This window comes from Rhineura floridana, chromosome 7 (assembly GCF_030035675.1).
Source record: "Rhineura floridana isolate rRhiFlo1 chromosome 7, rRhiFlo1.hap2, whole genome shotgun sequence".
Lineage (NCBI taxonomy): Eukaryota > Metazoa > Chordata > Lepidosauria > Squamata > Rhineuridae > Rhineura > Rhineura floridana.
This window is the reverse complement of record NC_084486.1, coordinates 81,463,841-81,491,079: the sequence shown is the minus strand read 5'-3', so window position 1 is coordinate 81,491,079 and position 27,239 is coordinate 81,463,841. Positions and strand designations below refer to the sequence as shown.

General features: G+C 39.6%; 1 protein-coding gene across 1 annotated transcript in view; it reads left to right on the top strand.

Annotated features, from left to right (window-relative positions):
• The window catches only part of SORCS3 (sortilin related VPS10 domain containing receptor 3), an 800,669-nt gene that overhangs the window by 345,366 nt on the left and 428,064 nt on the right, over nt 1–27,239 (top strand). The window contains exon 3 of the mRNA XM_061636066.1: nt 11,563–11,662. Within this exon, the coding sequence (XP_061492050.1) occupies nt 11,563–11,662 (100 nt within the window). The remainder of the gene's footprint in view (nt 1–11,562; nt 11,663–27,239) is intronic.

Genomic DNA, 27,239 nt, shown 5'->3' with positions numbered 1-27,239 from the left:
AGGCTATCATTAGTGCCAAGTGATGCCATTGTTTTTTCATATTGAAAGGCTGGTGAAGATGTTGGAAAACTGAGCATTTAAGAAAGGCTAAAAGAAGCCAGACTTTTGTCTTTGGATGAATTGGTATGGAGTGGTGACGCTTTGCAGTTCTTGTTAATAAAATACATTTTCCAAGTAGCATCACCCCAATGATCATGTAATCAAGCACCAGGGTCTGAAGACACATGAGCCACCACCTTGCTGAAGCTAAGCAGGTCTGGATCTGGTCAGTACCTGGATAGGAGACAGCCTGGGAACCACATGTATGCCACCTTGGGTTCCATGGTGAAAGAAAGGCTGGGTATAAATGTAATAAATAAATAAATAAATGTTTATTTCACCTAATGATTATGAAATCATGAATCCCACCCCCAAATATATCTTAAGTTAAATCTTATTGTTTTCACAAATGTTCAATAACATGGTGAGGCTCCACCAGCTGTCTATATACAACTGAACCAGGCTGCATTTGATTCAATAAAATTTGTTTCGCCCACTCCATCCAGGCTTGCTGAGAGAAGTAGATAATGAAATCATCATCAACAACACCTTCCCTTTAGCTGTAATATTAAAGTAACTGGTCTGATCCTCTGAGAGCACCCCCTCCAAGAATAACTATGAGAACAGTAGCTTTAATTATAGTATGATATTCCTTAATATATAAAGTTTAATTTATTACTGCCCCATTTTAAATATACCTCTATTTCTCCTCCATTTTCTGTATTCCTTCCCCTATTCCCTAGTAAAAGGTTTTTAAAAGTGGATTTACTTCTTTGAAAATGTTTATAATTTTTTAAAAAAAGACAAATTATTCCTGATCAAAACTAGCAGCAAAACAAAATCTGAATTCTGAACTCACCTCAAAATTGGCCAAAGCAAATTTTGAATTTGCACATTCAAAATATATTAGGAATATATAAATTTTCCCTTCAGAAGTATTTCCCCTTTAAAATACAAACGCAACTTTTGCAAGATGGCAAAAATTAGTGTTTGAAACCATTCTGTTGTTCACAACTTCCTCAAAGAATTGTCAGAAATGCTCAGGTTGGAAAAAACAAAGGTGGGGGCAACAGCACACCAGGTGCTATGGGGTGGAGTGGGAAAGACTTCCTCCTTCCTTGTGGGCTGGATGGAACAACAGCTGACTACAGAATTGTACTCAAAGAGTGGTTATCAATGGTTCCTTCTCAAAGTGGAGGGAGGTAACAAGCGGGGTATCACAGGGCTTGGTCCTGGGCCCAGTGATCTTCAACATTTTTTATTAATGACTTGGATGAGAAGGTGTAGGGAATATTTATCAAATTTGCAGATGATATAAAATTGGGAGAGATAGCTAATACCCTTGAAGACAGAAATAAAATTGAAAGGGATCTTGATAAGCTGGAGCATTGTGCTGAAAACCATAGAATGAAATTTAACAGGGATATGTGCAAAGTCCTACACCTAGGGAAAAGAAACCAAATGCAGAGTTGTCAGATGGGGGATACTTGGCTCAGCAATACAACATGCGCAAAGGATCTTGGGATTGTTGTTGATCACAAGCTGAATATGAGCCAACAGTGCAATGTGGCTGCAAAAAAAGCAAATGCTGTTTTAGGCTGCATTAACAGAAGTATAGTTTCTAAATAACATGATGTACTAGTTCCCCTCTACTCAACACTGGTTAGGCCTCATCTTGAGTACTGCATCCAGTTCTGAACACTGCACTTTAAGAAGGATGTAGACAGACTGGAACAGGTTCAGAGGAGCAAGGGTGATTAGGATACTGGAAACAAAGCCCTATGAGAAGAGACTGAAAGAACTGGACATGTGTAGCTTTGAGAAGAAAAGACTGAGGGGAGATATGATAGCACTCTTCAAGTACTTGAAAAGTTGCCACACAGAAGAGAGTCAGGATCTCTTCTTGATTGTCCTGAAGTGCAGGACATGGAATAATGAGCTCAAGTTGCAGGAAGCCAGTTTTTGACTGAACATCAAGAAAAACTTCCTGTTAGAGCTGTGTGACAATGGAACCAATTACCTAGGGAGGTGGTGGGCTGTCCAACAACTGGAGGCATTGAAGAGGCAGCTGGACAGCCATCTGTTGGATATGCTTTAATTTGGATTCCTACACTGAGGAGGGGTTGGATTCGATGGCCTTATAGACTGTTTCTAATGCTATGATTCTATGATTCTCCTCCTGCTTGCCAACAGCAGAGCAACAGAAAGGTGTGGGCAGGGAATTGAAGGTTTGTGGGTGGTTGGAAGGGGAAGATTTGGGGGGACTGGAAGGGAGGCTTTGAATTATTCTCTGGCTCGGGTTTTATTCTAAGCCAGAGACATGGAGTCACAATGCTAGTCTCATATTTGAGACAAAGTCATCTTGTTGAGCCAGGTTATCTATAAAAACAATATATTTTAAACTCCTCAGAATCCAGTAGCAGATTTGGTACACTATCCCTGGAGAATGCATTGTACTGACTGTTCCATCTTCTGTGAGATTTTGTAAATTTCAAGCCATTGTGAATGCAGGAAGAGCTCTTTGTGGAGCTGGCAGTCATTACTGCCCTCTAGTTAAGGTTAGAAACCAGACAGGATAGTATGTCAGTTGTGAATACCCCTAATCCAAGACATCTCCCTCTGCAGGAGTGTCATTTCCTTTAACTTGTCATTTCAATGACAGACCCGAGGCTGCCTGTTTGGGGACTGGCCAGAGACAGATTTACTTCTCAAGTGTGAGCTGTTTTATTGATTCCAGTGTCTAAAAAATATCTGACAAGTTTATTTTTCCTAACCAAGGTGCTTTGTGTTAGATGAAGCTCTGAATGGGTTCTGTAAATTGACAGAGAAGGCATTACTGAAGGGAGATGAAAGTGACAAGGCATTAGCAGCTTGGCAATCACTGTAGGCTCACAGCTGAGATGAAAGGCTAGGCAGATGCATGATTCAGCAGAATTGGATTCCACTAGTGACACTTTTAAGATTTGTTTCCTTACCAAACCTAGTCACTGTTGCTGCAGTGTCTCAAGTAGTGATGGATGAATCAGTCTATTTCCAGTTCATGTTACTTTCCCATGTGTTCACCCATAAGTTAACTCCATTCCATTTTTAAAGAAAAAAATCACAGAAAATTTTGCATTTAAATGTGTTTAAATAGCATTTTAAAATGTATTTTCCATCAAAATAGGCATATCTGAAACCTATTTACTCTCAACATAATATTTGAATATATTTTCTTTACACATTCATTTTTAAATGTAATGTGATACTTTCTTTGATCCAAGAATTGCTTTGGAACATTCAGAAAGTGTGAAACACAATTGGATAACTACATTCTGACATTAGGGTGTATCAGATAAGCATATGTCAGAATTTGCAAAGATCAAATTTGCCAAGTATCCCTCCTCCTAAGTTGGGCAAGACCCTTTTTATAGTGCCATCCTCTTTCTGGTTTCAGATACAACACGTAAGTGTGTGTAATGTTACTTAAGTTTTATTTTTCTAATGAAAAATCACAATTCTTAATTTTGTAGGTTTTTAGAGGCAGGGTATGTATCTGGATTGTGGGGAATGAAACCTTCTAATCCAGAAAGATGCACAATTTATTTTGCTTATAATAACTTAAACATTCATATGGTCAATTTTAGTGGTGCACAGACCCTCCGTGGCGCAGAGTGGTAAGCAGCAGTAATGCAGCCGAAGCTCTGCTCACGGCTGGAGTTCGATTCCAACGGAAGGAGGAAGTCGAATCTCCGGTAAAAGGGGTCGAGGTCCACTCAGCCTTCCATCCATCCGTGGTCAGTACCTGGCATATGCTGGGGGGTAAAGAAAGGCCGGGGAAGGAACTGGCAATCCCACCCCATATATACAGTCTGCCTAGTAAACGTCACAAGACGTCACCCTAAGAGTCGGAAACGACTCGCACTACAAGTGCGGGGACACCTTTACCTTTACCTTAAAGACTGACATTTTGGCAGGGACTGAGATAATAGAAAGGAAAGGGAGAACTGAGGGATGCATGTCCCTCAGGTAGAAAAGACTGTTGTTGTTGGCCTAGTCCATATGTTTGGAATATTTACATGGGCCTTAGTGGTTCCCACTTTTGTTTGCGTGTGTGTGCATGTGATGGGGACCTCAGGCACAGCTTTGGCCAAAACATGCATCAGAAATTATGCAAATATACTTTTATTTTATTTATAGGCTACTTTTCAGCAATGCTCTCAGAGCGGCTCACAAATTGATAAAATGACAATGAATCATAAAAATCATAATAAAACCAGTCACGGCAAAGCAATAAAACAAAATAAAATGTCAACATAAAACATCAGATACTTTAAAACAAACAAATAAATAAAATGTACCTGCAAACAAAATGAAAAACTAGCCACGCTTCTTGGTGGTGGGAATTCAAGAGACGGGGCGACATAACAGAAAAGGCCTGTCTTCAGGCATTGCCCACCTCACCTCAGAAGGTGTCAAAACACAAAGCAAGGCCTCAGAGGCTGATGTTGAGATTGATGACTGACATCTGTGATACTGGATTGAATGTTAACTTTGTCCGTGTGAATAAAAAAGTAGCTAGGTACCCAAGTTGATGCATCCCACAGGTCAGATTAGCTCAGCTATCACCTAAATTCGAAGCAAAGCACTGAAACTGCCCTATGCTTGTGTGCCTTTTGCAGGGCACAGCAGGCAGTGTGACTAGTCTTATTAGCAGCTATGAGAGTTCTGAACTGTGATTTGAAGCAGCATATCCAGAATAGTACCCATGGCCATATTATCACGAGCTGTTTCATCTAGAGGTTTATGGCAAATTAAGTAGATTGTGACTGTAGCATGACTGAGTATTAAAGGTAGATCTAGCATGGTTAAGATTGCTAGGCTGCAACCTAGAGTGCTGTGCTCCCCTTAACATGCCCTGTTGCAACAGGTGATTAAGCAGCAGTGGCTTTTCCACCGGTTCTACCCCCATGCTGTTGCTTGCCCTATACATGGATGGGGGAAGTGTCCAGGTCTGCTGCACAGAAGATGCAGGAGGAGGCAGATGGCCAGCTCTGGGAATAAATAGATGGGAGAAGTTGCATCTGCTTTGGCGTCTGCTGCATTAGTGAATTAAAAATCTCTGGGTTGCAAGATGGCAACTCTAGGCATGGCACATAGGAGACAGATACAGAACACACAGAGCCATGGGATTTATAAAACCCTGGGCTCATAAAAAAAGACAGTGAAGAGACAGAAAATACAAGCACATACAATAGCATATATCTCAGCCAGCTCTTCATAATTTCCTGCATGTACACTACTCTGTCCAAATAGACTGATGTATATTTACAGTATTTGTTTCTCCTGCTCAGGACACAAACCTCTAAGAGGCCTGTCACTGACCTTCAGTGCCCTTGTCAAAGTGAACACTCAGAACAGATAAATGGACAGCTATGCTAACAACGTGGTTTTCATATATTCATTGTAAAACTTGTACCCAACCTTCCCTATGCAAGGGGGTTAGAACAATTAAAAATAGAGAACAATGTAATGACAAGACAATAAAAAAACAATGAAATGCAGATAGTAAAACAGTAAAGCAGTAAAACTAAAACCAAAACCTAACCCATAAAAGGTTTCCCTGGCAGGTTAGGATTTCTCTTTGAAAGACTGGAGCTTGTCTCCCAGGTATTCTTCCCAGGCGTTCCTCTTGTATATTCCTAATTCTTTCTCACCACTTTTCACTGTATTATTGTAATATTAAAATGTGCTGGCTCAGATTCATGTTATTGCAGGATTTGTGGGGAGCCCTTCGCTTATAACTACAGAAATAAGCCCTGACGTCCATGGATGCTGATTCCTCTATATTATGGATGGGCTTGCAAACACAATGTTCATGCTGTGTAAATAATCTGGGGGCCCATCTCTTATGGATTTGGAAACAGGTGCATTGTTCAAGTTGTTCATAGCCTGTCAGGTCAGTTGAATCAAACTGGAAATGTTAAAATGTCTCACAGTTTTGCTGCTACATGGTAACAGGGAGAAAGTTCATTAAGTGTTTTGGTTTGTAAACCCTCATTTCCCCATAGGGATTTGGTAGATTTGGGTGCCATTATAATTAAGGGGAAGTAGGGATCTGTAAATTTCTGTTCTCTCAGTTTCTCATTTTTCTAATCTTAAATTCAGTTCTCCACATTTCTGCAGCAATTTGTGATTTTTTTTAAAAAAAAAACCTCATGAAATTCTTCAGTATTTTAGTGCTAATTTCTCTTAACAAATGCATTTTTGTATGCAGTTTTAACTAGCGTACACATTTTTAAGCACTTTATCATAATATAATGCATTTTGTATGTTATTTTCTCCAATATATTCATTGTGTGCATACTTTCCCCTAATATATGCACTTCTGTAAAACATTGCTTGGTTGGAGAACTACATCACAAAATTTGGATAAGTGAGAATTTCAAAGGCAAGCTGTGTTTCATATTGTTTTGGAAAGTGTGAATTTGGCTTTAAATGCCCAGCTTAATCAGATTTCTTGCCCATCCTGAAGGGGAAATTTATTTTATTTGTTTTTACAAAGGTCTTCTATGTCTCCTTTTTAAACTGTGCAATTTCTACAGAAATCAGCAGACTTGATTGTTTTATCTTGTACTTTTGATAGAACTTATATATGCAGTTTTAGGTTGTGCATATGTGGGTTTTGTTATCTGTAGTTTTTGCATATTCTATTCAGAAGCTACCTTACTCTTCACATCCACCCATTTATTAATAAGAAAACTTTACTCATGCCTAGTTTCAATTTAATTTATTTAAAACTATTATTTATATATCACTATTAATAAAATAGAATCATAGAGTTGGAAGCAACTTCAAAGGTCTTCTAGTCCAACCCCCAACTGATGAAGGGACTTGCTTACTGCAGCATGCCTGATAGGTGGCCAACTTCTGCTAAAAAATATTGTGGTACAGAAAAGGTACACATATCTCAATGGCCTTTAAAAAATGTATGTTGAAACCTTTTGTTGAAATCTCTCACAACTCTCTTAGCATGTAGATCATCTCGCTTATAACATTACATTTATTTAAATATTGCAGGATGTTAAGATGAAAGCGGATAGTGTAAGTTTTTCTTAAGTTCCTTTATGTGTCATTTTTGCAAGACCAGAAGTGGCCACTATTCCAGTTTTGGGGTACAATTGTTTTTGGTGCAAAAATAGAGTCACAGCCTCAAAAATGTTCTCCAAAAGACCCAAAGAGCACACCTTTTTTCATGCCCATTCACTTTGCTCGCTGTCTTTCTTGGCAGAGTTCTTTTAGCACCATTAAAAGCAAGCAAGATTCTCTTGGCTAGCATGTTGGCCTAGAGCCAGCACCTTGAAACTAGAGACGTGCAATTTCATTTTTCATTTTTATTTTTAAAACCACATTCATTTAGTTTTAATTGTATTTTAATTCCATTCATTTAATTTTTCCTTCATTTAATTACATTGATTTTTGTTTTTCCATTGATTTCAGTGGAGACCCACTCAGTCTTCTATTGCCTGTAACTTTGCTATTTTCCATCCAAATATCATTCAATTAGCAGGAATTGTACTGCTCCCTCAGGACATCATGCTTGCCAATTTCAGGTAGACTGAACAAAAGGAAGGGCAAAAACAAATCTGTCAAATAAAACTAATGAACCCACAATTGTTTTTCACATTTATTTTTCTTTTAACATTCATTTTACATTGCAACAAATCCAACAAAATGGAGTGGATTTTCATTCACTTTTAAAATGAATGCACACCCTAGGTAATGATGGGCTGAGAAGTCAAATCAAGAGGGCAGAATGATTTGTGCCTTCATTCTCAATGGGGAAGCATTTTTGTCTCTTTTGAGAGGCCCTCTCAACTACTGGGCATAATGGACAGGGTTTTGTTTTCTGAAAGGATGTGTTTCTCTTTGTGTGTTTCCAAAATACATCACCTATAACACACACACACACACACACACACACACACACACACACACACACACACACACACACACACACACACTTCTGTACCCCTTCTCATGGATAATGTGAGTTTGGAGACTTCAGAGCCGAAGCCCTGCTGTTGGGGTTAGGTTGAAGAGTTACATTAGAGTTCATGCTATTTCCATTACATTTAGGGATATTCATCCATTAAGAGCCGCCTGACCCTATGAATTTGCAACTACTGGATGTCTCCTGCTTTGGTAATGTTCCCACATTACCAGTATTCAGCTTTATACATCAGGGAACTTTAATTCCAAGGCCTGCTTAAGGGGAGGTCACTTGTCAGCAATAAGCCTGCTCTCTATACCAAGATAGATATGTAGAAGATTTGGATCCTGACCAAGTGCTTTTAAATCTGTGGTTTCTCAAGTTGTCTTGGCCCATTTTAAGATTAAAAGTCAATTGCAGAAATTGGCAAAGGACATGATATCACTGAGCTGGTCAGTAGTATTGATTTATACCTCCCATTTTATGGATTCCACAATCAACTGACCTTGTAATCTGACTTAAAATAGTGTATCTAACTTTTTCCTTTTCCTGAACAAGCAATGCATATAAATTATACGTTTTGAATGCAGCAAGCAGCCTAAATGTTCACTGTTTGCTACAGTGCAACAAGGATGATGAAGGGAATACCACGGGGGGTAGCCAACCGGGTACCCTCCAGACTTTTGGACTACAACTCCCATCATCCCTGACCATTGGTCATGCTGGTTGGGGCTGGGGGAGTTGCACCCCAAAATATGTGCAGGGCACTTGTTTGATTACCCATGGAATAGAGTCAACTGGGAACTGATGGAAAGGACTGCAGATAACTAGGTTATGGAGGTACAGTCCAACAACAAATGTTGATGACATATAGGTTTTAAAAAATGTATTAGAGAATTGTTGAGTCAGAAGTTAGCTAGCTTAAGTCTATTGCAAAATGCAGTGGCGCAACTGCTCACTGGGGTAGGAGATCGCTAGCACGTCACCCCACTGCTGAAAGAATTGCATTGGCTGCCTATTACCTACCAGACTAAATTCAAAGTGCTGGTATTGGTGTATAAAGTCATATACAGCTTGGTACCAGGATACCTGAAAGATTGTGTTACCCCTTATATACCCAGTCAGTCACTGCGCTCTGCAGGTGAGGTCCTCCTGCAGGTACCATTTTATCAGGAGGTCTGCTATGCACAGCATAGGAAGCAGACCTTTAGTGTTATCGCACCTACCCTTTGGAATTCACTCCTTTAAATATTAGACAGGTGCAATTCTCTTTTGTCTTTTCAATGCCTACTGATGACCTTCCTCTTTCAACAAGCCTTTTAAGTAGAGACCTTACCCCAGTCTGCATCTGTGTTAGAACTATTTCAACATGTTTTTAAAGATCTTTTAAATATGTTTTCTTTTTAAAGATGTTTTTAAGATGTTTTATAGATATTTTTATGGTTTATTTCCTGTTTGCCACCCTGGGCTCCTTTTGGGAGGAAGGATGGGACATAAATTTAAATGATGATGATGTCGATATCTGCGATATTGCAGGGCTCTCTAGTAGTAAGCCAGCCATGACAGATTCTCCAGAATCTTTCCTCTTCAGACATTATATTTTTGGTTCACACACAGATCTTCCCCAAATGTGCCATCATGCATCAACATAATGTGCAAACTGGGGAATTGCTAATGACTGAGAGAGACTTCTATAATGGCAGTGCCTGCAAAAAAAAAGAGGGGGGGTTGTGATTCAGGAATTCTGATGAACTAACTATTTTGTAATAATTCCTTTTGCTTTTTGCCATACCGAATGAGAAGACAGCAGTGGAAACTTGTGCCTATTGGGACCGGTAGGATAGTAGGTGGAGCCAGAGCCAATGACTGGCAGAACCTAGTAATCCTTGCTTTGTCCCCATCTACCTCCCCATTTTGTTCTTTAATGGCAACACTGAGACAAGGAAGAAGCTGTTAACTACTGCCAGGAAGATGGGAGCTGGCTGAGGACATACTGAGGTTGATGGGACAGTGACCCATTCTTCCTAATGGAGCAAACTCCATTGGAAAATGGTGCAGAATATTGAGGAAGTAAGCTTGTTTTCTCCTTGCATTCACAAAGAAGAAAAGAACATCAGGAAAGAGATAACATATAGAAGAGAAAGCTCTTGAAGACTGAATCTGTACTTTGTGCCAGTCACAAACCAGGAATGCCTCCTCCACATCATCTGTTGTATCTTTCAGGCTTGGCCAGCATAGGAATCAATACCTCTCTTCTGAGGAAGAAAAATAGTGCCTGGCATGTAGGCAGTCACTTTTTATTTTAATACACTAGAAATGCCAATTTGGCTGATCTTCTTTTAGCATGAATTTGGTCTCTGCCATTTTTGGTCTTTGGTTTTATCTCTACCTCTGCCTTCATGTGTCCCTCCACTTCCTCATGATTTTAACCTGGATTCATATCTTATATTTCAAGTTATAGTTCTTGCTCATCACTATGAATGTGATGTCTGAAGATGTTAATGAATGTGAATCTGTGTGTGACTATGTGTGAGATACATCTCGTTATTATTCACACAATTTTATCATCATATTTTCTTTTTTACTGAGAACCAGATGGAAAGTGTAATCCAGTAAAATGTGACATAAAAATTGCTACTGACTTCCGTGAAGATATGTTTGTAATAAACCCCCAAATTTTAAGCCCATTTAATATATTTATTTGCATCAGTCTTGCCTGTGCAATGGAAGTGAGGGCAGGTGCCCTCATAGTGTAAAACAGGGACAGCAAATGTGGTGTCCTCCAGATGTTGGACTACAACAGCCATCATCCTCAGCCAATATAGCCAATAGCTACAAATGGTGGGCCACAAATGGAGGGAGTTGTAGTTTAACAACATCTGGAGGGCACCATGTTGGCTACCCCTAATCTGAAAAAACACATTCCACATGGAGGCTTAAATGTGCACTGATCAGATTGATGCAGTCTGACTCTAACTTTTCTGGCAGGAAATAGTCCACAGAACATGGCATCATATATACAGGGCCCTGCTTGGAGTGCTTATGACAATTGTTAGTTTGAGAGTATGGGGGAGGGGAAGCTGCCTGCTTGAGTGAGAGCAGAGCCAAGGATAAAGTATGAGTCTGTGCTTAGATTTTTACTGTTCACAATCTGAAGGCTACATTTAGTCTCACATATTCAGAATTAGTTTAATTTAAGTTATCAGTTGGTTCACAGAAAGAAAACTGCTGTGCGGAGTCTGCCTAGTGGCCTATCAAGTCTGAGTATTCTATGTCTAAGAACATTGATAGTTTCAAACAGTAAATTCAAACTAACATAATAATTTACCTTATTAGCAATATAAAAGAATAGCTTGTATATACTGTTAATAACCAGCTATCAATCTGTTTTGACACATGAAAATGAGTGACTGGTTAATATAGAAAAAGTCAGTAATATACTTGTTGATAAAGCATCTCACTGAGGTGGGATCCAAACCTTCCCATTTATGAACCAGGATTGCAACCAAAGTCCTGAAGAGTAACTAAATGTACTTTCTTTTTTATTCCAGGTCCACAGATTACGGTACTACTTATGAAAAACTAAATGACAAGGTGGGACTGAAGACAGTGCTGAGTTACCTTTACGTCAGTCCTACTAATAAGAGGAAGGTAAGGAAGCTATTTTCGAAGAGGTGACTAAGTAAAGAAAAAAAAAAAGCTCTGTTCATATGTGTGAGAATTCCAGTCCCATGTCAAGAACACAAAATGCTTTGGAAAATCAGAGTCCTCAGAACATGAACTTTTAAAGGCAATAACCTGCATCCTGTTGCTTATGTTAAATGAACTCATTTTGTCTTTAAGGCTGCAATTCTTCTACCAATTTATCCGGGAGTAATCCCCACTGAACTCAGTGGGATTTACTTTTGAGCAAACATTTATAGGATTATTTTAGGGGAGGTTTCATGTGCAGCATCAGAAAACACATTAGATCTTCGTTTACACTATTTGATCTACAGTCAATGTTGTTAACAGAATGCGGAAGAGAAATCAAATGTTTGGTTGTTGTTGTTAACGTTGTTATATATTTGATTCCTTACCTATCCTTTGCCATAAGGTCCCAGTGTGGATTACAACTACATAAAAAATTAATATTAAAATCAGCTAAAATAATTAGAGACAATGTAGGCTTCACATTTATGCTATAGAGATTAGACCAATTTAAGCATAAGCCATTTTAAGCCTTACATGTGTTACAGCCTGAAGATATTATAGTTTGTGTGTTCTTGTTTCATTAGACAGTGGGCTGTCTAAGTTCTATTCAGAGCAGACACACTTAAACTAATGGACCTCAGTTAATTATGTCCATTAATTACAATGGGTCTGCTTTGAACAGAACTAACATTCGATACAACTCTATTTGGCTACTCTTTTTAAAAAGTAATTTCTTAATTCTTTATTCTTCTTGTGGAATTTGTTCCTGCACATCAGATGTTGTACACCTTCTCAGCTTGTCCTCATGCTAGTTTGAAACCAGTTTGACTCCATTAAGAACAGGGAGTTGTATCCAAACTTACTCCTGCTTAGAGTGGACCCATTGAAATTAATGGACATGACAAACTTAGGTCTGTTAATGTCAATGGGTCTACTCTGAGTAGAACAGCTGCATACAACCCAGGGCTGCCATTATTTTCTGGCTTATGGAGGAAAGGATTAGCGGCTGCATGTGCAGCAGTAGTACAATATTTAAACTTGCCATCTGCTGCCTGCTTGGGATTCTCTCATTGCTTGATTCCATTTACTATGGCTTAGATTTAGACTTGAAATTTCAGTGTTCATAGCTGGTGTTTTAACCATATACAAAAAGTCAAGTGTTCAAATAAGATGATGAGAAGAGTGTGAGGCAAAGAATGCAAGTGCGTGCTTGGAATGTGTAGGAACAAGAGTGATGTTGCTGCTTCCTGCTTTCCCATGTAGCCATCTGAGCTCCTGCTCACTTACCAAGGGAGAATCCAGGGTCACTTCTTAGGTTTTTTTTTAAACTAAAGTAATCATTACGTTGATTCATTTTGTGGGTAGAGAAGAGATGCTTTTAGCTTTCTTGTGCTGTCAGAGACAGAATGCCATAGTAGATAACTAAATGGTACCATAAGAGTTGTGTGAGGGGAAAGCTTGGGAACAATTACATTTGATATTTTTCAAAGTGCCATTTAGGTCATCTTCTATACCCATCTGATGGTGCATTTTGCCGTTAGTATTTTTAATATTATTTTTTCCATCTGTTGTCAGGTCACCTGGTTCAGAAATGATGTTTATTTTTCTGCCAGGTATCTTTAGGCAGCTGCATTGCCATAGTTACAGTATGGTCCTGTTACATCTATGGGAATCTTTTTTGTTTTAAATTTCTCAGGCTGAATTCTCAACATCAGTCGTCTTGATCCACTCAGTGTTCTGAAATCAGATCACATCAGCTTCTATTTCATATGATAGATGAAAATATCTTCTGTGTCCATATGATTTCAGCAGATTTTTCTCAGGACCCTAAGAAGATAATTAGTGGTGGTGCTGAAATCTGAAAGCGCATATGTGTTTTAAGAAATGAACTCCCCCCCAATTTTGAAACAAAACTATTATGGCTTGATCTGTAGCTGCCCAACCAGTCTGTTGCAATTCTAATGACTTGGTCTGGAGTAAACTGAGCACCCATTGCCGCCAGATAACCCTCCTTGCTGCTAGACTGTCACATTTTCCATACTTACTCTAGGAAGTCATGGGGGGGAGCAGGTATGGAGGAATTCATAATGTGGCAAAAGAAGAGAGGGTTCCTGCACCTTTAATAATTGTGCAGAAGAGGGAATTTCAACAGGTATAGCTTGTTATGCAAGGTACAACTGCTGAAATTCCCTCTTCTAAGAACACAAGAAACACCTTGCAAAATTAGTCCAAAGGCCCATCTAGTCCAGCATCCTGTGCTCACAATGGCCAACCAGATGCCTACAGGAAGACTGCAAGCAGGACCCAAGTGCAACAGAACTTTCCTCACTTGTGATTCCCAGCAACTGGTTTACAGAGACATACTGTCTCTGACAGTGGAGATACAACACAGCTTTCATGGCTTGTAGCTATTGATAGCTTCATCCTCCATGAATTTGTTTTATCCTCTTTTAAAGCTATCCAAGCTAGTGGTCAGCACTGCATCTTGTGGAGCAAATTTATAGTTTAACTATGTGCTGTGTGAAGAAGTACTTTCTTTTGTCTGTCCTGAATCTTCCACTGTTCAGTTTCAATGGATAGCCCTGAGTTTTAGTATTATGAAAGAGGAAGAAAAATTTTCTCTATCCACTTTTTCCACACCATGCACAATTTTATCACATGCTTGCTTTTCTATATACAGTAACTATTAACGGTGCAGGAACCCTGTCCTTTGCATGTGGCCACCCCAGGGTAGAGATGGAATTTTCTAAAAATCTCAGTGTCTACTTATACTCACATATTTATTTTCTAATTCCCATTTTGCTCCTTGATCTTGACAAGACATAAGTTATTTTTCACTGGTTCTGCTAAAAATATAAACAATTCTCACATATTAAATGCATTAGTATACAGTTAATATAATATACTGTACATATACACTCCAGTTTCCTAAAGTAACCAACATGTAAACAGATGCATATAACAATACATGCAACTGTTTATTAATACTGTGAGTTAATACTTACATAATCACACTACAAAAAAAAAGTACCAGATGGGGCTTGTGTCTTTAGTATGTGTTATACGTATAATACACTCTTTTTTGGAGATAATTGTTGGGCTTTTTAAACAAAGGACAATAAAGTTAGGGATGGGGGAGAATATCTGCTAAATCAGACTTTGTACCAAATTCCAACTGAATTTGACAGTCCACTATCTTTTCAGACCAGCACTGATTTCTTGCAGTGGGCCGCAACTGTAATCAACACAGATTCTGCGGCCACGGCTACAATCGGCATGGATTTCAAACCCCCCCCCCCAATTTTCCTCCTATTTTACGTAATTATCTTCATAATTTCCTTATAGCTGCTGCATTTGTAACACTGTAGGTGCAATAACGATCACCATTTGTCCATTATATATTACAAGAAAAAATGTGTTATTATTGCTATATAATGCAAAAAAAATTGGATGCCTGCCCTGTCCTAGGCTGTATAGTATATGTCATCAACGTTAATTGTCAAATCATCCTGCAATGTAGTGTTTTTCAAACAAGACAGCTCAGAGCATTCTGAATCTCTATCCTCTTCCTTGGGAAACATGATGGTGATGAGAGACTGACCCACGTGACCTGCCCCACCCCACTTTCATTGCTGCCATCCTCAGCTCATCACGGTCTCTCCATCTCTCTCTGTGCTTAATGTGTGTGTGTGTGTGTAAATAAAAATACAAGCTAGTACTAGTGGTGGTGGTGATGCTGCTGCAGTGCTGATGACAAACTAATTCATGAATAGTGAATGGCAAAAGGGAGGGGAATCATTAAGCAGCACATCAGTTAGCATGAGGCAAGAGACAGACTCCAAGGCGATTATCTGCCTCATTGATATGTAAATAGGAAAAATCCCATGTGGAACACCATTATCATTTACATAAGTATTTACATTAAAAATTACCCAAAAAAATCACCACCAATAAGAACAAATATGGATCAAATCACCAAAAAAGCAAAACCCCACAGTGGTTCGAATCGGCAAATGCCAAAGCAAGCAGGAACAAAAAAAGGGCAGATCGGGATCCAACGATGGGCTATAAGAATACAAGCAGATTGGAACTAGACAGTGAACCCCATTCCTACAATACGCAAGCATCTCAGACATAAGCAGGCACTTGATGCAAGAGGTGGTCCAATGCAGGCAAACCTTGATTGGGTTGGAACTGCCACATTCCATGTGTATAAATCTGTTCAAAATAGATTCCTACTCCACCCCCTACCCTAGAGCTTCTGCAAGGACAGACACGTCTGTATCAAGGGATAGACAATCCAGGATTCTTCTGGCCATACTCAGAACTGACCATTGCTTCTAAGAAGCCTGGGAAATGGAGTTTGCAATCTGCTTAATGTACTAGGAAGCATTGGTAATTCCTCCTTAATCAAATCTCAAACACAAGACATGCTTTATATCCAACCAATTATTTACAGTAAGTTACCTGTTTTGTTAGCCTCATTAATTGTACACAAATGTTAAAGAGATGTTAAAGGAGAAATTCTAGGTACAAACACCAGTCAATACAGAAACAATAGCAATTCATACATCATTTTCTTGTATGCCTTCCAATTTATTTTAGGAAGCCACATCCATTCTGTTAATGGAAACACTATACGTTGTGGCTCGGCCTTCCATTGGGTGTGTTTGGACTTTCATCAGAATTCCTTAAACATTGGCTCAGTGCAATCTAAAGTGTTGTTTGATCATATATCAGGATACTAATCTTGCATTTCTATCATTCCACTGAATAATCCTATTGGCACTTCTACTGCTAATATCCATTAATATTGGTCTGAATAATGCTTATCTTAACAGTAAGGGCCCATTGATACCCAACTGCAAAATCCACATTTTCCATATTCGGCCTCGAGATCCATACATGTCCTGTTTGTGGTCAGGTTTATATTGTGAAAACTCAATTTTCAAGCATCCATACATGTGGGCTTTTCCCCCTAAATTGCTTTAGTATTGGCCACTCCCCTAAGTCCACCCGTTTTCAGTGATTGGTCCATAAAGGTTGTTTGCATTTTGCATGCTTTTTCAGAAGAGCGGAGAAACACACACATATATATATGCACAGGTTTGTGGATGTGCAAAAGGGCAAAGTTAATGGACCCCCCCCTCAAGTGCAAGCAAAATGAATGTCTGGGTTGTTACATATAACATAGTGCATTCTAAAGATGGGAGCCACTGGTTACTCCTGATTCCATTGCATTTATTATTTATTTCTTATTTATTTCTTAAACTTATATACCGCCTGACTAGCAATAGCTCTCTGGGCGGTTAACATAAAATACAATAAAATTACAGAATCTGATGCAACAAGCATATAAAAACTACACAATCTAAAACCAAGTTACAAACATTTAACTAAGATTAAAATGCCTCAGAGAAGAGAAAGGTTTTAACTTGGCGCCGAAAAGATGATAGTGTCGGCGCCAAGCGTACCTCCTCGGGGAGACTGTTCCACAATTCGGGGGCTGCCACTGAGAAGGCCCTAGATCTTGTCACCACCCTCCGGGCCTCCCTATGTGTCGGGACCCGGAGGAGGGCCTTCGTAGTAAACCATAGTGTACGAGCCAGTTCATATCGGGAGAGGTGTTCCGACAGATATCGTGGTCTCGCGCCGTATAAGGCTTTATAGGTTAACACCAACACTTTGAATCTGGCCCGGAAGCATATTGGAAGCCAGTGCAGGCGAGCCAGCCCAGGTGTTATATGCTCAGACCACTTAGTTCTTGTTAGCAGTCTGGCCACCGCATTTTGCACTAGCTGTAGCTTCCGAACCGTCTTCAAAGGTAGCCCTACGTAAAGCGCGTTGCAGTAGTCCAAACGCGAGGTTACCAGAGCATGTACTACTGATGTAAGGTCCTCCTTTATTGAACTTTATTGAACTGGGCAGCAAATCCCTTTCCATGTTCTATTGTTTCCCACTATCTCCTGCTGTTACCATTTTGAAAGGGCTTTCCTTTTGCCCAATGCACCTACCAAATCTCCTCTTCATGTCTCCCCCCCCAATTGTATTCGATCCTTCACCACCCACCATAGGAGAAAGCAAGAGATTGTCTGTAATTCAGTTTCAAGTTATCAAAGGGATGACCCAGATCAGTCAGTTTCAGGCTTGGAGGAAAGAACACAACTTAAGGTGTGTGTGCTCACAGAGAGAGACGCACACACAGAGAGAGATCTGGCTGCCTGACTCTTTGGTAAGTTTGGCTCCCTCACCCATCCCCATCAGCTGTTGGGCAGAAAATGAACAGAGGAAGGGTCGGATATAAATCAAATGATAAATAAATAAATAATGCTTCAGCGTTAACCTTTGGCTTTCATTCACAGTCCTAGCTATTCCACAATATGCTTTATCCAAAAGAATTTGAGACAACAAGAGTAAGTGGCTGGAGGATTGAAGCCATCACCTCTTCCACCTCTCCCCTACGATTTTTTCTCTCATGAGTTTACTACAGACAACTGTTCAATTTAATTTTCATGTAAGATGGCAATAACTGTATTGATGTGCTCATTAGGCTAATTAATTTTGGCATCTTCTTCCACTGAAGAGCTCAATATATTGGGAAATACTAAAGCATCTCTCAGACTGGGCAGTCCATAGTCTGAACCTGACTTTTTAAAAAAATGATTGCAATAAACTAATCTCCCAGTTATTGGGTTTTTTTTTTACATACTGAGCCCCTTAACTACAGATGTTTGTGAGCTTTAGTTAATTGGACATAAATAGAAGGCTTTTGACCAGCATCTCTAATCATCTAGAGCATACGTTGCTATCTGAGGCTTCATTGATTTTGTGCTATAGGAAACAAATAGGATATAAAGATTAATTTAAAGAAGTACTACAATGAATTTTCACACAGTTCAATTTTCACTACAAAAATTACTATTTGGGGACCAGTGACTTTTTTCATTATTCCCCTCCTCCCTCCCATACCTTCCACTCTTCTACCCATTTTAGCCATGTTCAGAGTCATTACTCTCCTTCTGAGGGGTGGGGAGTGGAGAGAAAATGCCTCCCTATTACTGAGGAAACCAGATCAATGCTCTTTTGCATTGCAATGTACAGCTAAATGTGTATTCAAGTGAAAGTAATGTAGTTCAGAGAAAAGACACCCACATTCAAATATGCATTGGGATTAGGTTTGCCAGGTCAGAAGCATCCCAAACCCTGAGATTTCAGGCATGGGCCTGATGTCATAGGGGCAGGCCCTAGGATGTCATTAAGCATGATACATTAAGCATCAACCACACTTGCTTGGAGCATATTACTCAAACAAAAAAAATTATCTGATTGGAAATTAAGATAGAAATCTTAGCTAAATGAGGGTGTTTCCAGGTCCAGCCGAAGTAACAGGATCATTCCTTCTCACCTGCTTAGAGAGTCTGAGTAAGGAACTTTTAATCTAGCTTACTTGCTTCTGGCAAGAAGGGTTTAAGTGCCCTCAGGCCAGGCCAGGCACCAGAAGGCCAATGTAGGAAGAAAGCCTAGTGTTAAGGAGATGTTAGATGGGAGCACTCAGGAGTGATGCAATTCTAAGCACACTTAACTATGGGACTAAGCCCCATCAAACTCAACAGGACTTACTTCTGAGTAGATATGGTTAGGATTGTGCTGTTGGTAAGGCTTGACTAGGGATCCTTTGCAATGATATCCATATCAAAGCAGGGTTGGCAACCCTCTGCCTGGAATGCCCTGCCTGCCTTTTAATGTGGGTGCTCCAAACCTCTTTACAGACGTGACCCTTCACTTCAGAGAGAGGTCTGAGAGATAGGTAAGAGTTAAGGAGATTCTCTACTCTTTTCTGCCAATTCTGTTTGACAGCCAACCCATTTCCAGTGAGTAATAATCGACAGAGAGAAAACGCACATGGTTTGGGCTACCTTTACAGGCAGTAGATTGGAAACAGTAGCAATTGAAGCCACACTTCCCAGTATGTGAATTCTCTTTTACCACTATTGGGCAAGAAACAAACCATTATGCAAATAACAAGGTGCATCATCAGTGTGTTTAAGGGGGTTAAGCTGACCACATGGAACCACTATTGTTGCTTCTGTGGATGTAAGGGAGTAATGTCAGAGGTGAACTGCAAACAGAACAAGAAAAAGACAGTGATGATTTCCTAAATGCAACACCATATGAGTAAGACAGAAAACTCAGCATCACAGAACCAGTCTGGGTTCCTAACCAAAACTAAAAAAAATCCTGGCAGCCAGTCAGTCAAGGTCACAGAAATCTCCATGCAGCACAACCTGACCCGAGGGGTACAGTTAGTGCAGAATGCTGCAGCATGATTGCTGACATGGGTGAGACCCTATCAGCACATATTACCTCTGTTCTGAAATCTGCACTGGTTGCTGATTTGCTACCAGGCCAAGTTCAAGATGTGCTTTCCATGCTAAGGGTGCCACATAGTACTTGTTCTGCTCTTGTAAGAAATCAGTCCTTCAGTGTTGCAGTACCTACGCTTTGGAACTCCCTGCCTATTTACATTAGACAGGAGCTTCATTGTACTCACTTTGGCACCTGCTGAAAACAATTTTGTTCAGGCAAGCCTACCCAGGCATGCAGAAGCTATTATGGTTTTTTAAATGTGTTTTTTGTTTTATTATTTTGAATGTTTTTGAATACCTGTCTTTAACTGTTTTGGCCAATAATTTCATTGTTTTAATTCCTTCTATAAATAAACCACTTTGAGGGGTTTTTTTTACAATATAGTGGTATATAAATAAATAAAATACATAAATAAATTTCATAGCCCCTGTCACCCTTGGGTCTCTTTCCTTTTTTGGGGGGACAAAGGAATTTGCCTTATACCGAGTTAAGCCATTTGATATCATCTAGGTCAGTATGGATGACATGGATTAGCATTGGCTCTCCAGATTTCCAGTCACTGTGGCCCTTGAGTCTCTTTCCACTTTTAGGAACAAAAAATCTGCCTCATACTGATTCAGGCCATTTGGTTCCATCTAGCCCAGTACTGGCTCTCCAGGATTCCAGGCAATCTTTTCCAGAGATTGGATTTTGGACCTTTACATGCAAAGCATATGCTCTACCACTGAGCTATAGCCCTTCCCCCATTTAAAAAAGTATCTTTTAAAATTGTTCTTTTGAATTCCCTAATGAATGCACAGCATACTAGGGCAGATCACCATGCATTTAAAGCACATTCAACATACATTTGAAGCACATGAATCCCACCACAGTATCATGGGAACTGTAGTTTGTTAAAAGTGGTGGGAACTATAACTGTGAGGGGGAAACTACACTTCACAGGATGCTTTGGGGGAGGTCATGTGCTTTAAATGTGAGCTGAATGTGCTTTAAATGTATTAAGTGGATCTGCATTACTACATAAACTTTGCCTGCATATAAATCATTTGCATTAAATTTTAAAATGGAAATATGCTGCAAGGTTTGCTGGGTGAGCATGAGCTATGCACCATCCCTCAGCCTAATCTGTCCCTCAAGGTGCAAACAACAGAGGGGGACCATGACCACCCCAAGGAAGAAGGGCACACTTAAAATGTAGAGGAAATAATAATTTGTAAATAATAATTTACAATCATAGTGTGAAATCAGATACATGTCAAGACATACTATGAAGAAATATTTATATAAGCATGAATGTCAAATATGTTAATTATTTACACAAGTTGTAAAGATATTTTACTGCAATCCTATGCGTGTTTACTCAGAAGCAAGTCCCAAGGTATTCAGTGGGGCTTGGACAGGGAAGCATGCACAGGACTGCAATTCAGTTATAAGGAACTTCACTCACCCAATCCAAAATTCAGAATCATGCCACTTTAAGCTGTTTTGTAACTGTTTTATACTTGTTTTATAGTTGTTTGATTTTAAATGGCTTAATTTCTTGTTGTGAGGTGTCTTGGCTTCCAAGCCTACCTCACAGGGTTGTTGGAAATATTCCATATACACACACACTGGAGATGTAAAAATACATACATCCCATATAATAGTTTATTGTCAAAGCCAATTAGCCATTGCAGAACATTTTTTAAAAAAAGGCACTAGTTTCCTGCTAAATAAAAGCAGTGACACCTAAGTAAGTCCTGCCAATCTGCTTAAAAAAAAAGGATTGAAGGGAGAGAAGAAGATTTACAATATAATCCTTTTCTATGTTCACTCAAAAGTCCCACTGATTTTCAGCACAATCCTAGCCATTTCTACTCAAAAGTAAGTCCTACTGAATTCAATGGGGTTAATGTGGAATTAGCATTGCAGCTTTACTCCCAGAAAAGCTTCATATTGGGAAGGTTTTCAAAACCGGTTAAGACAAATAAACTGCCCTCTTCAACAGTTCACTAAAATTTAAACTTGTTTGACCCCTTAATTAGAAAAGTATAACACTGCAGTGTGTACCTTTTTTAAAACTTCTGTTAAATGTTCCCTACCCAGGCTCTATCTTTTAGCTAAGATTTCTATCTTTATTTCCAATCAGAGAAATGTTTTTGTTTGGTTTGTATGCTCCAAGCAACTGTGGTTGATGCTTAAGGTATTATGCTTAATGACATCACTAAGGCCCACCCCTGTGATATCACTTGGGCCCGCCCATGACATGAGTATGACCTGCCCCTATGACATCACTAAGGACCGGCCTGAAATCTCAGGGTTTGGGATGCTTATGACCCAGCATCCCTATTTAACAGACATTTTCTCTTCCCAGAAAACTCTGAGAATTGTAGGTCTGTGAGGGAAACAGCAATCTTCTAACAGCTTTCAGCATCCTTCAAAAACTACACTTCCCAGGATTCTTTGGGAGAATCCATGACTGTTTAAAGTGGAATAATAGTGGAGTAGATATCTGGTGTGAATGTGGCCATAAAGAAAGGTTTTACCTTACAATGATTGGTTTAGACTCCCTTCCAGGTAGGTTGCAGGCCTAGCTAATAAGGAGGGCCCTCCCTTCCAGCTTCCCAAGGATTATACAGCCACAAGAGTTGCTGTACGCTATAGCCAGCATGGATTTTTCACATTCTGCAGTGTTAAATTGAAAATACCCCATGCTATTCTGATGTTTCCCATAAGCTCATTTCAAAACAAAACCTTACAAAACTTATAGTCCTGAACTCAGAAACTCTTGCTTAACAACCCTCTTAATTTCCATGGCGATACACAAAACAGTCAGGGGGAATCGAGAGTTTAAAGTCTAAAAAGAGAGAAAAAAACTCCACACCCCTTTTGGATTTTTATGTTAGAGTTCTCATAATCTGTTGAAATTCATTAAACATCAGCCATGTTCACAGAGTACCTGTAATCCTGTTACTGACCTTGCCCCATACTCTGATCTTTATCTTCTGGAGTTTAAAAGTGAAAAATATGCCTGGCTGATTTTTAATTAATTTAAGAAATTTTGCATTGAACTGAATGATAGTGTTGGGCATGCTCAGTAACAACCAACTGTCAGTGTTCTAAAAGCCAGACTCACAGCTGCTTGTCTTGGCTAATCAGGGGGCCACACCCACACCAGACTTTGAGTTCACTTGAGACATTCATGGCTTCCCCCAAAGAATCCTGGGAAGTGTAGTTTGTGAAGGGTGCTGAAAGGAGACTCCTGTTCCGCTGACAGAGCTCCAGTGGCCAGACTGGTTTAACAGTCAGCCACTCTGAAAGTCTGTGAAGGGAACAGGGCATCTCCTAGCAATGCTCAGCACCCTTCACATGTGCTCAGAGGCACATGTTACCAAATTCTATTAAACCATTAAACTAATTGCTTTCTATCTTTTGGAGGTAATCCCCAGAATCTTTTGCATATTGTCAAGACCTTTGATAGATTACTGTAAACCGCCCAGAGAGCTTCAGCTATGGGGCGGTATATAAATACAATAAATAAATAAATAAATATGTGGGGCTCATCTGCCTACATGTCTGGGCTTTTGTTACATTGTAATAAAGATAACAACAACAATTTGTTTCACAAAACTAATCTAAGTACATTGTATTAAAAACTAGAAAACTGGTTTATGATTATTGAATTTGTTCATATTCAGCTGGCAACTTGATTCTGGCATATAACCGCACATAAAATAGGAAGAACAGTATTAAGGACAGAACACTTCTTTTTAAAAGAAGCAGAAAAAAGGAGAGAAGTAACTTAGAAATGGGTTTTGAAGCCTGAGATGTTGAAATAAATGCTAATTCTTACAAGTGGGATTTGTCTGCACTTTCCAACTCCCTATTCCTCTCTATCATCTGTTGACATTGCCCTGTAACACACAGGACTAATTATACCACCACTACATATCCCTTTCTTTAATTAAAATCTGCAGAAGAATTCAACTTTAGAAAATACATGCAAATGGGCACAATATTCATGACTTATTTCAGTCACACATACTGGGTTTTGTTTGCAGAAATTGATTTGAGCATTTATTTCTTAATCCTCTGATGGAGAGATTTTAGATGCTCAGTATTATTCACTGGGATAGTGGAGCATCTAAAATTTCCCTTTCCAGCAGAAAACAGGATGATCTGGATAAGTAACACCCTGCTCCTCCATGAGTATAGAGTGCCTTAGAGGAGTATTCCAAAGGGACTGATGCATGCTGGACAGGACTGAAGAAGCTTCAGTTCAAAACGCAGGCAATATAGCCTCCCATTAGTGTGAGCTGAACAGTTAACAGTTTCACGGTAAATGTATTTTGTTGAGCCTAAGGAAAAGATTAGAAATAAAAGGCAGGAGAAAAACAGTTCTATTATTCCTCCCCTTTGGCTCCAATTCAGTCTGTGCTAGAGTGATGGCTTGCTCCCTCTATTATAAATGTGTGCTCTTCCAGATCAGAATAATGTATTTTGGTTTGTAGCACATGCCGTTCAAAAGGGTGTCGATGTGATAAGGATGAAAAGGGTCCATCTGCTAAATGGGCTCCAGAGCACTGCCCTCTTCTCAGCACTTGCTTGGGATGCAATACCAAAACATTGAACAAATTATAAATTACAAATGGGCATGCCACTGGTGGGTGGCAGTTTGTCTCACTTGGCACTAATACGTGCCAAGTGCACCCAGAAAACTGCAGCTTCGTCATACTATTGCCCAGCTGGAACATTTAAACAAAACAAAACAAAAACCAGTCATAGTATTTTAGCTGGAATTGAGCAGAAGATAGTTTTTTTAAAAAATGGCAGAGATCCATACTAAAGCTGGGACAGACACAATTCTATGTAAATGTTAGTCACATCTACCCTGCTGTGTATGCATAGTTTTCATGGTAGAAGCCCATGCAGAGGCTCTTAGCTCTATGCTGTAGCAAAGAACCAGAAGCATTCCTATAAGAGATCAAAGGCCCTTGCCGATAATACCTGTGCAATGATTCATGAATCCAGTCTACACTGGAAAGTGTACACAAGTCCAGCATTCATCCCTTTCCATTAGATGAATAGGCAAGATGACAAGCATGTAAATGAGACTGCCCAGGCCCTGAGATCCTCAGGAGAGGCCCTTCTCTCAATACCCACATCCTCACAAGCACGACTAGTGGGGATGCGAGATATGGCTTTTTTGGTGGCTGCCCCGAGGCTTTGGAATTCCCTTCCTAGGGAGGCAAGAATGGCCCCCTCCTTGCAGTCCTTCCGTCGGCAAGCAAAGACTTTTTTATTCCAACAAGCCTTTGGAACGGAAAGCTGTTAAGGACAGGACTTGAAGGGTGCTGCATTGCTATTGTCTAACTGTATTATTTTAAACTGAGTTTGAACTATTTTAACTGTATGTATGAATGGTTTTAATACTGTAAATAGTTTAATTTGATTTTAATCTAGACTTTTGTATGTTTTTAATTATATGTGTGCTTTTATCTGGAAGCCGCTGTGAGTTCCAGTTTTGGAAAAAGGGCGGGGTAAAAATAATGACAATAAATAAATAAATAAATATGTGCAGAAAATCCCAGTGCACGTGGATTGTGAGGACTAGATATGCTTCATAAGTACACTGCTCCATCAAAATAATCACCAGGCACATCCAAGGACCAAAGAAGTGAGTTACATACCGTCTATCATGGCCAGTATGCTTTACTGAAAAATACTTCCAATTCTTACCCCAATTAGAAAAACCCATTGTATTGCTGTAGATGTTGTCCATCAAGTCTTGGAGTGGATGAAATATTCAGAGCTTGGAAGATTACTTTAAAAAAGTAATAAATTACAGTTACAGGTACATGGCCCCAAAAAGTAGTAATTACTGCTACAATTACAATTGCTTTGAAAGTAACTGATTACTTTACTTTTCCTTCAAAATAATCACTACAATTACATTTCAGTTACTTAAAAAAACCGCCTACAGGGTGCTGGCTTGGCTGCTGCACATCTAAGTAGCCTAAAACAACATTAAAAATAAACACACACATACAGAGGTAGTAGAATAATTATTTTTATTCATAAGATAGCAATGGTGGTCTCTCTGCTGGTGAGGGTGATAGGGAGGGAGGCTGAGGCCACTACTCAGATCTTTGCACGTCATACCAAGTGCAAACTCTCCCCCATTCAGACAGACAGCATAATCTCTCTCACTTAACCACCTCCCGGACCCTGCCCTGCCACCAACTAAGGGACACTCACTCAAGCAAACATTTTCCCTGAGATGCAAAAAAGTTAAAATACTGCAAATGCAGCACAGTAGCCAGAGAGGGTAGTGCAGGCCACTTTGTGTGCCAAGTGCAAACACAGTATACACACACACACGTTGTCATCTTTCATCTCCACAGTTATTTATCTCCATTCTGCTGCTGCCTCCTTATCCTCCTTTATCCATGTTCTTGACCTCCAGATCCTTTTCCCCTCCACTCCATCCTTCACCACCCCAGAGCTTGGAAAAGTTACTTTTTTGAACTACAACTCCCATCAGCCCAATCCAGTGGCCATGCTGGCTGGGGCTGATGGGAGTTGTAGTTCAAAAAGTAACTTTTCCAAGCTCACCACTATCCGTTTTTTTAAATAATTGTTTTCTCCACTCCACCCCGTCTCACTCTCCGCCTCCTCCCTCATCGCCTCCTGCCCATCCACAGAGCACGAGGAAAGAGCGACACTGCACAGAAGCCCAGTTTGAGGCACATGATTTTCATCCAAAAATCAGAGGAGCAGAAGACTTCCCCTGCTCCCCCCCAAAATAATGCCCAAAAGTAATTCTGGAAATGTTACAATTACTCCACAAAAGTAATAAAATTACTCCTAGTTCTATTACAATCAAAATGTAAAGGAATTACCCACTCGTTACTCAAAAAAGTAATGAATTACAAGTAATTCGTTACTTGTAACTAACATTATCTCTGAAAGCTTTACTATCCCAATTTTTCTTTTCACGCAAGAGCTGATATGTCCACACAATAATTCCTGGTTAGCCCTCTCACCCTCACTTGGAAATTGGAAAGTCAGCATCTCATTTAAAAATTATTACACATCCTGTGTTAGTCCATGAAATGTCTGGAGAAACACTATATAGTATTCATTTACTGCTTATTACCCAACATAATTTCCTCCTCTACCATCAGAA